The sequence below is a fragment of the Podarcis bocagei genome (assembly GCF_964188305.1).
Source record: "Podarcis bocagei genome assembly, chromosome: W".
Lineage (NCBI taxonomy): Eukaryota > Metazoa > Chordata > Lepidosauria > Squamata > Lacertidae > Podarcis > Podarcis bocagei.
The window spans coordinates 79,641,464-79,658,336 of NC_138131.1; the positions used below are offsets into that span (position 1 = coordinate 79,641,464).

At 43.2% G+C, this 16,873-nt stretch overlaps 1 protein-coding gene across 1 annotated transcript in view; it reads left to right on the top strand.

Moving 5' to 3' along the window:
- LOC308578217 (uncharacterized protein) overlaps positions 1–16,873 on the top strand; it is a gene marked incomplete at both ends in the record, with an annotated part of 141,803 nt that overhangs the window by 29,493 nt on the left and 95,437 nt on the right. Inside the window, 3 exons of the mRNA XM_081178467.1 lie at positions 1,440–1,580; positions 2,352–2,452; positions 9,184–9,247. Coding sequence (XP_081034593.1) covers positions 1,440–1,580; positions 2,352–2,452; positions 9,184–9,247 — 306 coding nt within the window. The remainder of the gene's footprint in view (positions 1–1,439; positions 1,581–2,351; positions 2,453–9,183; positions 9,248–16,873) is intronic.

Here is a 16,873-nt window from a genome sequence, read left to right on the forward strand (position 1 = left end):
TTTTTATATATTTCAACTGCGTTAGACCACCACAGCTGCCTACCTGAACATATATCGCCCTATTTACCTTCTTACTCTACTTAAAACAATTTACTTTAGCATTTGTAAATCACTTTCAAAAATTAGCCTCTGGTTTTTTTAATAACAGTATATTTAAAGATCTTTTTCAATTCTTTGTAAATCATATCCCAGTAGACTTTGACTTTAGTGCACATCCACCACCTATGGACGAAATTCCCTTCCTTCTCCTTGCATTTCTAGCGTGCCTTATCTTGAGTTATATATATTTTAGCAAGTTTAGTCGGCGTCAAATACCACCTATACGTCACCTTCATTAAATTTTTAATTAGTGCTGTACATTCAATAAATTGTTTTTGCCCATAATCTTTCCCACTTATCTAATTCAATGTTATGACCAAAATCTTGAGCCCATTTAATCATAACCGACTTAACTTCTTCATCCTTTGTATGCCATTCTTATATGTTTTTGGCAATGATTTTCTTTTACTATCTAGCAACTCTGTCTCTTAATTTTGATTTAGTATGACCAAAACCATTTCCCTTACTGTCTTCCTTAAATACATCTTGCAAAAGACGGTAAGTGTGCGGGAAAGAGAGTTTGAATCGGATTAGTCTGCTCTTGTATTTATGTTCCCCTAAACCAAGCATGTCCAAAGTCCACTTTGGGGGCCTTCCACCCATCTCTCCTAGATCTCAAAATGCATTGGTTTTGTCATATTTCCTGCTATCCTGCCAAAGAATTTAAATTTTCCCAATGTTCTTTTAGACCAGGCATGTCCAAAGTCCAGTTCAGGGGCCTAATCTGGCCCTCTGGTCGATTTAATCCGGCCCTCGTGGCGGTTTATTTATTAGGGCAAAACTTCCCCCAAAAAAGCTCAAGAACTTTAATCCTAAAAAAAGGTCAGCACCTCTGAGGTCAAATCCTTAAAAAAGGCTCAACAATTGTGGGGTTTTACTGTTAATATGCTTCTTCTTAATTGCATTTCACTATTAATATACTTCTTAATTGTATTTCAGTTCAACAATGACTTTGATAAAATACATCTTTTGTGACGTGCAGAAGGCTTGAGTTACCTATGAGGTGCAACAGTTACCATATAGCATATATTCAATATAAAAAACAGCAACAATTGGTTGTTGACAAAGGACAGCTGGCATATATATATAAAAGATATTAACTGATATGCATGCCATTCCAGATATAGCTATATAATCTCTACTGTTGGTAAGAGAAGAACTTTGGAGCAGGCATTTTCAAAAAAAGAGTTTTTTATGAACCGCTCTAATACCAAGTTACCGTCAGGAGCTGAGGGGCCGTATCAAACCTCAATCCAGCCATCACATCACAGAGCAGCCTTTTGGGCTCCTGTGAAAGACATACTAATATTCGTGTAAAAACTCTGTTTTGTGTTTCGAAGGTTGCCGAAGCTGAGGAATGCTACAATACAGCTCTCCGTTTATGTCCGACTCACGCGGATTCTCTTAATAACCTGGCGAACATCAAGCGAGAACAAGGGAATATCGAGGAGGCTGTCCGCCTCTACCGGAAAGCTCTTGAGGTACGTGCGTGGAGAATTACAACAATTAAATTGAGATATAAGGGTTAGGCATGCGTACCCTGGACTCCTAGTCTGGGTCTTTTTAAAAATCGCCGATCAAATTTTTCTTGATCAATAACGGAAATAATGGTGAAGAAGTGAAAGTGAAGTAGCATTTTGAGGCTCGACAAAGCATGGTCCGATAAGTCCCTTTTGGAAGGAAGAGGGTCTGTCCCCCTTTTTATATTCCTAGGCCTCCTGGAATGACCAAAAATCTGCTTTTTCATCAGAAGAACAATGCAAGGTGTTAAGGAACGGTACAGAAATTGAAATAAAAGCTGGGCACATGCTGTTCTCTGTGTCGGCTGAGCTTGATCCCCTGACAGTCTTATTTTCTAACAGTATTTCCTATGCGTACGAAAAAGGCAGTTCATAGGCCCATTATTATTATTATTATTATTATTATTATTATTATTATTATTATTATTATTATTATCATTACCACAAATCATTCCAAACGGTGATTTATTTTGCAGCCAGCCCCTGCCACATTTGAGCATCAAAGAGGGGCTCTTTAAAATACGGCATTGGTCATTTGACAGTCTGATCTCCCAACAGTATTTCCTATGCATGCTAAAAAGGCAGTCCATAGGTTCCTCCTCCTCCTTAATTTTTGCAAGTCAATCCAAATGAGGATTTATTTCACGCCCACAACCTTTGAGCCTCAAAGAGCAGCCTCCGTCTCTTTAGAATGCTTCTCAGGGAAACTAAGAGTAAGCTTCTTCCCCGCAGGTCTTCCCGGAGTTTGCAGCTGCGCATTCAAATTTAGCCAGTGTTTTGCAACAGCAGGGGAAGCTCCAGGAGGCCCTCATGCACTACAAGGAGGCCATCAGGTGAGCTTCCAAAGCCATGGGGAAAATAGATTGAAAGAGCTCCTCCTTACTGTATTTTAATCTTTTGCTGGAAGCCGCCCAGAGTGGCTGGGTATAAATAATAAATTATTGTTGCTGTTGTTAATAATTATTATTACTCCTCATGCGCTGGTCTGGTGCCTGTGGGAAAGCTCTCCTCTTGTGGATAAAGCACTTTCTCTTTTTCTTTTAGGTTTTTTTATTTTTTATTTTTATTTTTATTTTATTTTTTGTCCCTTGAAGGACAGCCAAATTTAAATAACAATTCGACACACAGCTGCGAGGCATTTGCGAGCTTTTTTGCGGAGAAGGTCCTGTTGCTCTGCCATGACCTCCCTGCCAATTTGGATACAATAAAGGAACTGGAGGCCCCTCGACTGTCCTCGGGTCCAGTATTGGACCACTTTGACCGGATATCCCCAGCCGATGTGGACAGACTCCTCCGAGCTGGAAAGCCCACCACCTGTCCTCTTGACCCGTGCCCGTCCTGGCTGATTAGAGCGTGCCCAGACAAGGTGCGGGCCCCCCTGGGGGATATCATCAATTTGTCCCTTGGCACTGGGATATTCCCAGGGGAACTGAAGGAGGCAGTGGTGTGTCTGCTCTTAAAGAAAACATCATTAGATCCTTTAGATCTATCCAATTACCGCCCGGTTTCGAATCTTCCATTCCTGGGTAAGGTGATTGAGAGAGCGGTTGCTGAACAGCTTGGTAGGTTTCTGGATGAAACATCTGCTCTCGATCCATTCCAGTCCGGCTTCCGCGCTGGTCATGGGACCGAGACGGCTCTGGTCGCCCTAACAGATGATCTCCGCAGGCAGCTGGATCGAGGCGGGTCGGGGCTGCTGATTCTTCTAGACCTGTCAGCAGCCTTCGACATGGTCGATCACGAACTTCTGGACCACCGCCTTGCCGACGTGGGGATCCAGGGCACAGTCCTTCAATGGCTGCACTCGTTTCTCTCCGGTCGGGGACAGAGGGTGGCGCTTGGGGGGGGGAATTGTCATCGCGCCACTCCTTGGTGTGTGGAGTGCCTCAGAGTGCGATACTCTCCCCGATGCTTTTTAACATCTTTATGCGCCCCCTCGCCCAGCTTGTCCGGAGTTTTTGGCTGGGTTGCCATCAGTATGCCGATGACACCCAACTCTATCTGTTGATGGATGGCCATCCTTACTCGGCCCCAGATACACTGACCAGATGTCTGGAAGCTGTGGCTGGATGGTTACGTGGGAGCCGGTTGAAGTTAAATCCTTCGAAGACAGAGGTCCTCTGGCTGGGACGGAGCGATATGGGATTGAGGGGGCAACTCCCATCTCTTGCATGGGTGCAATTAGTGCCAGCATCGTCCGTTAAGAGTTTGGGTGTAATCTTCGACACCTCCCTTTCCATGGAGGCGCAGATTACAGCTATAACAAAGGCGGCATTTTTTCATCTCCGCCAAGCTAAGCAGTTGGCTCCTTATCTCTCTCACCCTGACCTAGCCACTGTGATCCACGCGACGGTCACCTCCAGACTGGATTATTGTAACTCGCTCTACGTGGGGCTGCCCTTGAGACTGACCCAGAAACTCCAGCGGGTGCAGAATGCCGCGGCGAGACTCCTTACGGGGTCTTTGCTGCGAGATCATATCCATCCGGTGCTGTACCAGCTGCACTGGCTCCCGGTGGAGTACAGGATCAGGTTTAAGGTGCTGGTTTTAACCTTTAAAGCCCTATACGGCCTAGGACCCTCGTACCTATGGGACTGCCTCTCCTGGTATGTCCCACAGAGAAATTTACGGTCTGCAAATAAAAACACCCTAAAGATCCCAGGTCACAGAGAGGTTAGGTTGGCCTCAACTAGAGCCAGGGCCTTCTCGGCTGCGGCTCCAATCTGGTGGAACGCTCTGTCACAAGAGACTAGGGCCCTGTGGGACCTGACATCCTTCCGTAGGGCCTGCAAGACAGAGCTGTTCCACCAGGCCTTTGGTCAGGGCGCAGACTGACTCCCTCCTCTGGCAACCTGCACAGAATTTTGCTTGATGGTTGCCATTAATTTGATTTTAATTTGATTTAATTAATTTTATAATGAATGTTTTAAAATGTTGGACTATTTTGATTGTTGTTAGCCGCCCTGAGCCCGGCTTCGGCTGGGGAGGGCAGGATATAATTATTATTATTATTATTATTATTATTATTATTATTATTATTATTATTCAGTTTTTTTATTTTATCATTTTATTTCCATACACTCCAAACATTTTCAATATATACAATACTGGGATTATACAAACCCCTTGGACTCTCCCCCACCCCCACCCCCCGTTTCCATATTTTGCCATCTTTTCTTGCATGTAATTACAATGATTCGTTCTATTCCATTTCCTTATTTGCTACTTTGGCTTCATCAATGTTATATCAATCCTGCCTGTGGAAAACCATCTAATTCGATTTTAATTTGATCCCGATTTGTTTTTAGGAGGTAATTTAATTATTGTTTGATTTTATACTAATGTTATATATTTGATGTTAGCTGCCCTAAGACCGGTTTCGGCCAGGGAGGGCGGGATACAATTATTATTATTATTATTATTATTATTATTATTATTATTATTATTATTATTATTATTATTATTATTATTATTATTTCTAAATATGTATCTTTAAGGTATTCAATAAATTTTTCCCATTCTTGTTTAATTTTTTTTTATATATAAATAGTTTTTATTAAGTTTTAGCATTTTATATTCAACACAAACATCATTCTTGCAGACAGCATAGATGAATCCCAATCTCCCCCAGCTTCCCTCTTCTGGTTTTTTAAATATTTACTTCTCCTGCCTATCTCATTCTCCCTTAATTTTGCCATCTTTGAACTAACGATGGTTATATCCTTAAGGTTTTTGCACCATGCTTTTTCACATTTCATCTTCATTATTTTCCCCATTTTGTCCTTTTAACTTTTTTCTTTGCTTAAATTTCCTATCATCTTGATGTCTGATCTTCACAGTCATTTTGATAATCCACTCTTCTTTTGTTGGGACCTTCTCTTCCTTCCACATCCGGGCTAAGAACATTCTGGCATAAATAGAATACACTGTCTTTTTAGGTCTCTTGGTATTTCTTCACCCGTTAAACCTATTAGAAAGGCTTCTGGTTTTTACACAAATGTTCTCTCCCCCCCCCCCCCCCAGTTAATTATACAGTGGTACCTTGGTTCTCAAACTGAATGTGTTCCAAAACCAAGGTGCACTTTCCCATAGAAAGTCATGCAAAACTCTATCTAGTGAACAATAGTGAACAATGTGGTGACAGAAGAGCTTCAGATTGAAAAAGGTACACGTCAGGGGTGCCCCCTGTCCCCTTTATTGTTTATCTCAGTCCTGGAGGTTTTGCTGAACATGATAAGGAAGGATCGGCAGGTACAAGGAATACGGGTCGGAGTGAAACAATATAAACTGAAAGCATTTGCAGATGACTTGGTTTTAACATTACAGGAGCCAGAATCTAGTACAAAAAGAGTTCTGGAACTGATACAGAAATTTGGTTGGGTGGCGGGTTTCAAGTTGAACAAACAAAAAACTAAGGTGTTAGGGAAAAATTTGACAGCTACTGAAACAGAAGGGTTTCAGAAGGAAACAGAACTAAATATTGTTAAAAAAGTGAAATACCTGGGGGTCAATCTCTCCTCCAAGAACCTGAATTTATTTAAAGATAATTATGAGAAATGTTGGTCAGAAGTTAAAAAGGATCTAGAAATTTGGTCAAGACTGAAGTTGTCCTTGTTAGGCCGAATTGCAGCTATAAAAATGAACGTTTTGCCAAAGATGTTGTTTTTGTTTCAGGCCTTGCAGATTGTGGACAGAGTGGAATGTTTTGGAAAGTGGCAGAAGGATATCTCTAAATTTGTCTGGCAGGGCAAAAAGCCCCGAATAAAGTTTAAAATACTAACTGATGCAAAGGAAAGAGGGGGATTTGCCCTGCCGGACTTAAGGATATATTACGAAGCTGCAGCCTTCTGCTGGATGAAAGATTGGATCTTGTTGGAAAACACTGATGTCCTAGATCTGGAAGGCTTTAATAACTCGTTAGGTTGGCATGCGTATTTGTGGTATGACAAGGCAAAAACATATGGAATGTTTAAAAACCATATTGTCAGGAAAGCAATATTTATGGTCTGGAAAAAATACAAAGACTTACTAGAAAGCAAAACTCCGAGGTGGGTATCACCAATAGAGGCCAAGGCTCGGAAAAAACCCAATATGGAGGCCGGTTGGCCGAAATATTGGGAAATAATAGAAAACATTGGAGATAATTGGAGGTTGCAGAGCTTTGAAAGGTTAAAGGGTAAAGTGCAAGATTGGTTTCATTATGCCCAAATTAATGAGGTTTTTAAGCTAGATAAAAAAACAGGATTCCAGGTGGAAAAATCGAAACTTGAGACAGAATTGTTAGAACCAAAGACCAAGCTATTATCGAGAATGTATAACTTGCTGCTTAAATGGAACACTCAGGATGAGACAGTTAAATCAGCCATGATAAAATGGGCCCAGGACATTGGTTATAACATCATGTCTGAGGACTGGGAAAGGTTATGGACCACCGGTATGAAGTTTACGGCATGTAATGCCTTGAAAGAAAACATTATGAAAATGGTATACAGGTGGTACATGACCCCAGTCAAGCTTGCTAAGATCTACCACTTGTCCGATAATAAATGCTGGAAATGTAAGGAGGCTGAAGGGACATTCTTTCACCTCTGGTGGACCTGTCCAAGAGTGAAGGCCTTCTGGGAAATGATATATAACGAGTTAAAAAAGGTGTTTAAATACACTTTCCCTAAGAAACCAGAGGCATTCCTCCTGGGCATTGTCGGCCAGAAGGTGTTAAAGAAGGATAGAACTCTTTTTATGTATGCTACTACTGCAGCAAGGATTCTTATCGCTAAGCATTGGAAGACTCAAGATTTGCCCACACTGGAGGACTGGCAGACGCAACTGATGAACTACATGGAACTAGCCGAGATGACTGCAAGGATTCGAGACTTGGGAGAAGAAGCAATGGAGGAGGACTGGTGTAAATTTAAGGACTATTTGCAAAAGTATTATAAGTTATATGACTCTTAAGACGCCGTATGATTTGGAATATCAGCCCCAGCAACAAAATGGTTTATATAAGAAATTGGATAATTTTTACGAAAGAATCAAGGTTTAAATGGGTAAAAATGACAATATGTTATATTTTAAAAGTAAATTGAAAACAAGAGATTTAAACTTAAACTGCAATTGAAAGTAAAAAGAAACACATGAAACAAGGTTATAATTTGCTGATAATTTTATTGTTAAGAATGCACTATGTGGGAGATGTGGGGAAGCCCGATAGAAATCTGAAATAAGTTGTTGAAATGGTTGAGATTTTCTGTTTTTTCTTTCTTTCTACTGTCTATGTTCTTTCTTTTCTATTTGTAATCTGGAAAAAAACGTAATAAAAATTATTATATATAAAAAAAAGAAAGTCATGCAAAACGGATTAATCCGTACCAGACTTTGAAAAACAATCCCTAAAACAGCCATTTAACATGAATTTTACTATCTAACGAGACCACTGATCCCTAAAATGAAAGCAGTCATCCATGTACTGTACTCTAAAATAAATACAACAGTCTTGTAAATGATAAAAATGAAAATTATTTTTTTTCCTCACCTGCACTGATGATAGTCATTGTTCGGATGGGGACCGGGGCTTCTATCCGTTTCTGCAATCACACAATCAATCAATCAATCAATCAATCAATCAGTAACTAAACTGGGATCCGCACAGTCGCAAAAACAAATGAACCAAAAAAGCCTCCGAAACAAAAACACCACATAAATTGCAAAAACCAAAGCACCAAACTTAATCTGTTCCCGAAGTCTGTTTGATTGGTGCAGGCGCCCCAGAAAGAATAGCTGACAGCCAAATTTGATGTTTGGCTTCCGAAAAACGCCTGGAAACTGGAACACTTTTTCTGGGTTTTCGGCATTTGGGAACCAAAGCGTTTGAGTAGTAGTAATAATAATAATAATAATTTGTTTTTGTTTGTATCCCACCCTCGCCGGCCAAGGCTGGGCTCAGAGCAGCTAACATCATAAAAACAACACAACGAGCCTAAAAGCAGACATCAAGTAATTCAAATAAAAATTAATTCAGACAAGTTAAAATCCGGGCAGGTGGCAATTATTAGGGTGGAATTGAGAGTGATTAATAATTGCCAGAATTGAGGAGCATGGAATTTCCCAAAAGGAAAGTGCTGCTTGTCCGTATGAAGAGGATGCCACAATGCTGAACCTTTCTGTATAAAAAACCTTCTGTATAAAGAAACCTGTATAAAAAACATTTGAGAACCAAGGTCTCACTGTCTCACATGACCACTAGGGTGGTTCATAAAAAACACTTTTTTGAAGATGCCTGCTCCCAAGGTCTTATCTTACTACACTAGGGATTATATAGCTATATCTGAAATTTTGTGCATATCAGTTAATATCTCAACCCTCCATGAAAATAGCTGTTTTCTTGGACGTTTTCCTATTTTGTGAAGGCTTTGGAGAAGGCATTTTTTAAAAAAGTTTTTTTAATGAACTGCCCTAAAGACCACCGTATAGGATAGAAAGAGCCTTCTTGACCCTTACATTTCCAGCGTAACTTCAGAGTATTTTTGTACCAAAATGGCACTTTTTCTCTCCCCCTCCATGTCAGAATCAGTCCCACTTTTGCAGACGCCTATTCCAACATGGGGAACACCTTGAAGGAAATGCAAGACGTCCAGGGAGCTCTGCAATGCTACACAAGAGCAATCCAGATAAATCCTGCGTTTGCCGATGCCCACAGCAACCTCACTTCCATCCATAAGGTAAGCTTTGTGTCTCTGCTAAATCTATTTAAAAAAAAAAAAACTGGGGGGGGGGCAGCAGGGGAATCTTAGTTTTTACAAAAGGAAAACAACTGGCAAAAGCCGTCCCAAACCGAGATGGGGCACAAAAAGAAAAAGGGGAGAATTGGAATTTATGCTGGAAGTGTGAGGAGGCAGAGGGCACGCCGATACGTTTATGGTGGGGCTACAGAAACGTTAAAAAATTCATGAGGAAATAAAAAAGATGATCAGAATTAATTTAGAGGGGAAAACCAGAGGCATATTTACTGAGTATAAGAGGTAAAGAAATACCACAAGATGGGAAGATATTATTCTTATACGCGACAGCTGCAGCAAGGCTACTCCTTGCACAAAACTGGAACAGGAAATATATACCCACAAAGGATGACTGGATAAAGAAACTAATTGAATTTATAGAACTGGCAAGGTCAAGTGCAGTAATAAGGTACCAATCAAACTGGAAAATAAAAATATAATGGAAATGGTTTGAAGATTATGTGTTCAAGTACTGCTCAAAAACTAACATGTTGATATGTTTGGTTTAATGTTTGTAAATCTGGTTTATAATAATAATAAATAGTAAGTTAAAAGAGTTAAGAAATATAAATTTAGATAAAAATTGCAATGTGAATGTGAGTGAAGGAAGTCACGTGGGTATTTGGGTAAATGCTGAGTTGTGTATAGGGTTAGATGTGGGGAATCCATATATGTAATGTATAGTGTTGAAAATGTACGGCAACTAGCATGTAAAATGAAATCAAAAATAAATAAATAAATAGGGGGGAAATAAAAATGGCAATGTGAAATATTATATAGGAGGGTGAGGGGCGGTGGAGGGAAGCCACAAGGGTGGTTTTAATGTCTGAAATTTTGGGTGGTAGGGTAATACGAATTTTGTTTTGTGTCTATGTGTTTGTTTGTAAATAAATTTTTTAAAAGGAAAATGAAAAAATTGCTATTTTTACTTTGAAATAAAAATGGGGGGGGGAGGTCTTATACGGGTGATTGGGTGGGTGAATGGCTCATTTTCTTAAATTTGAGCCCCCCCAAATAGAGGGTGGCTTATATAGACGGAAAGTATGGTGGAGTTCCACACCCAAAAATCTCATTGTGACTTCCAATCACCCCTACGTCACATTTCCGATGGCGCCCTTTTGCTCGTCTCTCCTAGATCTCAAAATGCATTGGTTTTGTCATATTTCCTGCTGTCCTTTGTCAATCCACACCTGCCAAAGAATTTAAATTTTCCCAACATTTTTTTTTAGACCACACATGTCCAGCGTGTGGCCGGGGAGCGTAACCTGGTTTACTTACTGGGGCAACCCCCCCCCCCCAATGCTCAACAACTTCAATCCTAAAAAGAGCTCAACAACCTTGGGGTTAAATCCTAAAACAGCTCAACAAATTTGCCCCGCCCTCATGTCAAATCTGGCCCTCTTTGGGAAAATTTGGGCACCCCTGTAAATTTAGACAATACAGTCCTATCTCGGGTTAAATATGCTTCAGGATGAATATTTTTGGGTTGCGCTCCGCAGTGACCCAGAAGTAACGGAGCACGTTACTTGCGGGTTTCGCCGCATGCACAGACCCTCAAAATGATGTCATGCGCAGAAGCGGCGAATTGCGACGTGCAGATGCGGGTTGCATTCGCTTCAGGATGCGAACGGGGCTCCGGAACGGATCCCATTCACATCCAGAGGTACCACTGTACTCTGCAAGTGTCCTGTTCTCTATGAAATGTTTCTTCCAAAACCTCTCGTAATTCTGCCTGTATTATAATCTTGCTAATTCTGCGTATTTTAGCCTTTTTGCTAGCTACGCCAACTTAGTAGGGATGGGATTCTCCTTTCCATCCTTTGTCTGTTAAGATTCTCGCTGCGGCTATTGTAGACACTGTGACTTGCCATTGTTTTATAACCATTTATTGTAACATTTATTCTATGATCAATTACAATAATCATTCATTGTAATATTCATTTATTGTACGATTAATTACAATTTATTGTAATTGTTAAGAGTAGGTTTCTATTGAATTTTTACATGCTGATACTCAATATTATTCTATAGCATGGGGAGGCAAACTACGGCCCCATGGCCTTCTCAATCTAGCCGGGAGTCGGCATGTTTTGACACGAGTATAATGTGTCCTTTTATTTAAAATGCACCTCTGGGTTATTTGTGGGACATAGGAATGCGTTCCTTTTTCCCCCTCCCCAAAATCTAGTCTGGCCCCCACAAGGTCTAAGGGACAGTGGACGGCCCCCTGCTGAAAAAGTTTGCCGACCCCTGTTCTATTCCAATGATTGTTGAATGTTACTTTATAAGTCTACCAGGTGTGGATCATCGTGCCTTCTGTCTGTTCTTCATCTTTGGTTTTGATGGTTGAGAAAAAAGCTAGTGGCAATTGCTGAAATATCCCTCCCTTTCTAGGATTCCGGAAACATCCCAGAGGCAATTGCTTCGTATCGCACCGCCTTGAAACTGAAGCCGGATTTTCCTGACGCTTACTGCAACCTGGCGCACTGTTTGCAGGTGAGGCAGAGTTTTAAGGGCCAACACTCCCAGGGTTTCCGGCATTTGGGAACCGAGGCGTTTGAGTCCCAAGGTACCACGGTAATGGTAAAAGCGTCACCTAATTCAGGAATTGTCCAATGTCACTTTAGAGACCAACTCAGTTTGTTCTGTGTCTAAGCTTTCATGTGCAGGCAGACTTATTCAGATACACTGAAGCGGAAGTCCCCACACCCTGATATTTAGAGGGAGGGTGGGGCGGGGTATTTCTCTGAACGGTAGTAGGACTCAATCGGTATGGTCAACCTGTGGACGAATGTGTCTCATTACATATCCTAAAACTATTTCAGGTCATCTGCGTACCATCCCTTGTTTTTTCAGTCATTCACAGTTGCCAGCAGGTGGACCATACCCATTGACTCCTACTACCCTTCGGAGAAAAACCCCAACTCACCCTCCCACTATATATCAGGGTCTGGGGGCTTCTCCTTACTCTTATATAGCAGGGTCTGGGGACTTCTCCCTCTGTATATCAGGGTCTGGGGACTTCCGCTTCAGTGTATCTGAAGAAGTGTGCATGCACACAAAAGCTTATATCAGGCATCCCCAACCTGCGCCCCCCCCCGATGTTTTGGCCTACAACTCCCATGATCCCTAGCTAACAGGACCAGTGGTCGGGGATGATGGGAATTGTAGTCTAAAACATCTGGAGGGCCGAAGGCTTGGGGTGCCTGGCTTATACCAAGAACAAACTTTGTTGGTCTCTAAGGCACTACTGGACAATTTTTATATATATATTGACTTCATCAGACCAATACGGCTACCTACCTGAATCTAGAACCCTGGTTTTCTTTGCCCCCTTTCAGATCGTCTGTGATTGGACCGATTACGGCGAGAGAATGAAGAAGCTTGTCAGTATTGTGGCTGACCAGCTGGAGAAGAACCGGCTCCCTTCGGTGCACCCGCATCACAGCATGCTGTATCCACTGTCTCACGGCTTCCGAAAGGCTATTGCCGAGAGACATGGGAACCTTTGCCTGGACAAGGTGGGTCTATGCTGTGAAGAGGTGTGCGCCGCTCCGTTCCGTCAGAGTTTGAATGCTTTCATGTTGGCTTTGGATATATAATAATATATAATAATTTATTATTTCTACCCTGCCCATCTGTCTGGGTATCCTCAGCCACTCTGGGTGGCTGCCAACCAAATATTAAAAACACAAGGCAGCATTAAATATTTAAAAACTTCCCTAAACAGGGCTGCCTTCAGATGTCTTTTAAAAGTGAGATAATTGCTTATTTCTTTGACATCTGATGGAAGGGCGTTCCACAGGGCGGCCGTCACCACGAGAAGGCCCTCTGCCTGCTTCCCTGTAACTTGGCTTCTTGCAGGGAGGGAAGCGCCAGAAGGCCCTCGGGAGAGGGACCCCGGTGTCCGGGGTGGAGATGCTCCTTCAGGTCTACTGGGCCGAGGCCATTGAGGGCTTTCAAGGTCAGCACCGACACTATGAATTGTGCTTGGAAACGTACTGGGAGCCAAAGCAGATCTCTTGGGACCGGTGGTATGTGGTCTCAGTCAGACTGGATTTAAATCCTTTATTTTACAGAAAGGCTTGATCTTGCTGGCATCCTCTTAATATTGACAACCAGAGGAAAGTTTCATCTGCTGGGCTGTTTAGGGCTTTCAAGGTCAGCACCAACACTTTGAATTGTGCCCGGAAACGTACTGGGAGTCAATGCAGGTCTTTCAAGACTGGTGTTATGTGGTCTCTGCGGCTGTTCACGGCCCCCAGTCTGGCTACCACATTCTGGATTAATTGCAGTAAGGTAGCCCCACATAGAGCGCATTGCAGTCGTCCAAGCTGGAGATAACAAGAGCATGCGCCACTCTGGCAAGAGAGTCCGTGGGCAGGGAGGGTCTTATCCTGCATCCCAGATAGAGCTGCCCTGGACACAGAACAGACCTGTGCCTCCATGGGTCCAAAATGACCCCCAGACTGTGCAGCTGGTCCTTCAGGGGCACAGTTGCCCCGTTCAGGACCAGGGAGTCCCCCCCACCCGCCCACACACCACAGAACTTCAGTCTTGTCAGGATTCAACCTCAACCAGTTAGCTGCCATCCATCCTCCAACCGCCTCGAGGCACCCGCGCAGGAACTCCACCGCCTTTGCCGGCTCTGATTTGAAAGAGAGGTAGAGCTCTCTATCAGGCTTCCTCAACCTTGGCCCTCCTGATGCTTTTGGCCTACAGCTCCATGGTCCCTAGCTAGCAGGTCTAGTGGTCAGGGATGATGGGCACTGTAGTTTGAAAACAGCTGGAGGGCCAAGGTTTAGGAAGCCTGCTCTGTATTGGCGCCAATGGCTGTTAAGCGAAAAAATTCCAGGGTGAGTGACTCCTTGACAGCCTAGCTCACGGGGCACTTGTCCCCCATGGGTCCATGCTGTCAGTAAAAGGAGGAAGTCCCAGCCCGGTAATTTGGAGCAAAACAGTGGTCAGTAGACCATGATTCTTAATGTTGCACCACAGGTCTGCCCAGGAGTAAGAACCCCGAGCATGGGGCAATGTCAACTTTTAAAACTTCCTTCTTCCCCCCAGAATACACTTCAAGCAGCATCGTTGATACATCATCACTACATCACTAGCACATCACAAATGAGGAGGGGTATACAAGGGTTATGCATTCACTATGAGGTCCCTTTATCAGACCCCTTAAATCTCCATCACTGAAAGAACAATAAAACTCTTGACACGTCCTTTCCCACTGGACTTGTCTGGAGATGGGCATTCAGAACACCTGCCTTGCTAAACTGCCTTGGCAGATGTCTATGGTTGCCCCCTTGGTCCCTCCCTCGGTGGGGTGCCGTGTATGTGCTCTCAGGCTTGGGGAATTCTGGCGGGATGCCCTGTTCCTGCTGCCTACATGACTTCCTGCTTCTTGGCTCATGGAGGGAGGTGGAGCCCAAATTCGTTCAAATGGCGGAATGAGGAGAGTCGGTTAAAGCATAGATTTTCTGCGTGTCTTTCTTGGGCTGTCAAGTCAAAGGTATGTATATTTGTAACATTGGAACAACTTCAAAGATGTGGCCTCATGTCCCCCACCCCCATGTCATTTCCGTAACCCGGCTTTCTTGAATCCCCTTGCTAGATCAACGTGCTCCACAAGCCGCCTTACGAGCACCCCAAGGACCTGAAAGGCAGTGAGGGCCGGCTCCGCGTTGACTACCTGAGCTCTGACTTTGGGAACCACCCCACCTCCCATCTCATGCAGTGAATCCCAGGCATGCACAATTCGGACAAATTTGAGGTGAGGTGCACAAGAGGGCAGCTGTGTGAGTAGCTCAGGCGGCAGAGCGCTGAGACTCTGAATCTTGGGGTCATGGGTACGAGCCCCACGTTGGGCCAAACGAATGAATACAGCCTAGGACCGCCTCTCCACGGAGGATCTAACAGTCTGCAAATAAAAAAATGTTAGAGGTCCTGGGCTTCAGGGAGATTAGGCTGGCCTCGACCAGGGCCAGGGCCTTTTCAGCCTTGGCCCCGGCCTGGTGGAACTCTCTGCCACAAGAGATCAGGACCCTGTGGGATCTGACATCTTTCTGCAGGGCCTGTAAGATGGAGTTGTTCCGCCGGGCCTTTGGTTCAACCTGACTCCCCTTCTCTTTTTGTGTAAGGACTAGTATGAAAGAGGCCTCCCAGTGTTCTCACAGGCCCATATAAGAGTTGGGCCTGATGAGCGTTTACTGTTCCCAACCCTAATCCTGCGGAAAGCCATCTAATTGGATTTGAATTTGATCCTGGCTTGTTTTCAGGAGGTAATTTCGTTATTGCTTGATTTTATACCAGTGTTACATATTTGGTGTTAGCCTCCCTGAGCCCGGTTTCGGACGGGGAGGGCAGGATACAAATAAAAGTTATTATTATTATTATTATTATTATTATTATTATTATTATTATTATCATTATCATTATCATTATCATTATCCTCTTAATTTGCATCAGCCCTTGGTTGTAGCAATAAAACAACGAGATGATCTGCAAGGAATAGAAATGAAAAATCAATGATATCAAATACATTTGAGGGTTTTGAATCGAGAGTGGACCTTATTCTGACTGCCCCAGCTCAAAACCCGGCCGCCTTTGCCGTAACCTGCTCCTCTTGATCTGCCAAGAGAGGACTCTGGGGTAGTGGTTGGGCAACCCGGAACAGGCAATAAAGGAGGGGTAATCATCTCACGACAAACCTAGACAGCATCTTAAAAAGCAGAGACACCACCTTGCCAACAAGGTCAGTATAGTAAAAGCTATGTTTTCCCAGTAGTGATGTATGGAAGTGAGAGCTGGACCATAAAGAAGGCTGATCGCCGAAGAATTGATGCTTTTGAATTATGATGCTGGAGGAGACTCTTGAGAGTCCCATGGACTGCAAGAAGATCAAACCTATCCATTCTGAAGGAAATCAGCCCAGAGTGCTCACTGGAAGGACACATCCTGAAGCTGAGGCTCCAAGACTTTGGCCACCTCATGAGAAGAGAATCATAGAATCATAGAGTTGGAATAGACCACAAGGGCCATCGAGTCCAACCCCCTGCCAAGCAGGAAACACCATCAGAGCACTCCTGACATATGGTTGTCAAGCCTCTGCTTAAAGACCTCCAAAGAAGGAGACTCCACCACACTCCTTGGCAGCAAATTCCACTGTCAAACAGCTCTTACTGTCAGGAAGTTCTTCCTAATGTTTAGGTGGAATCTTCTTTCTTGTAGTTTGGATCCATTGCTCCGTGTCCGCTTCTCTGGAGCAGCAGAAAACAACCTTTCTCCCTCCTCTATGTGACATCCTTTTATATATTTGAACATGGCTATCATATCACCCCTTAACCTCCTCTTCTCCAGGCTAAACATGCCCAGCTCCCTTAGCCGTTCCTCATAAGGCATCGTTTCCAGGCCTTTGACCATTTTGGTTGCCCTCCTCTGGACACGTTCCAGTTTGTCAGTGTCCTTCTTGAATTG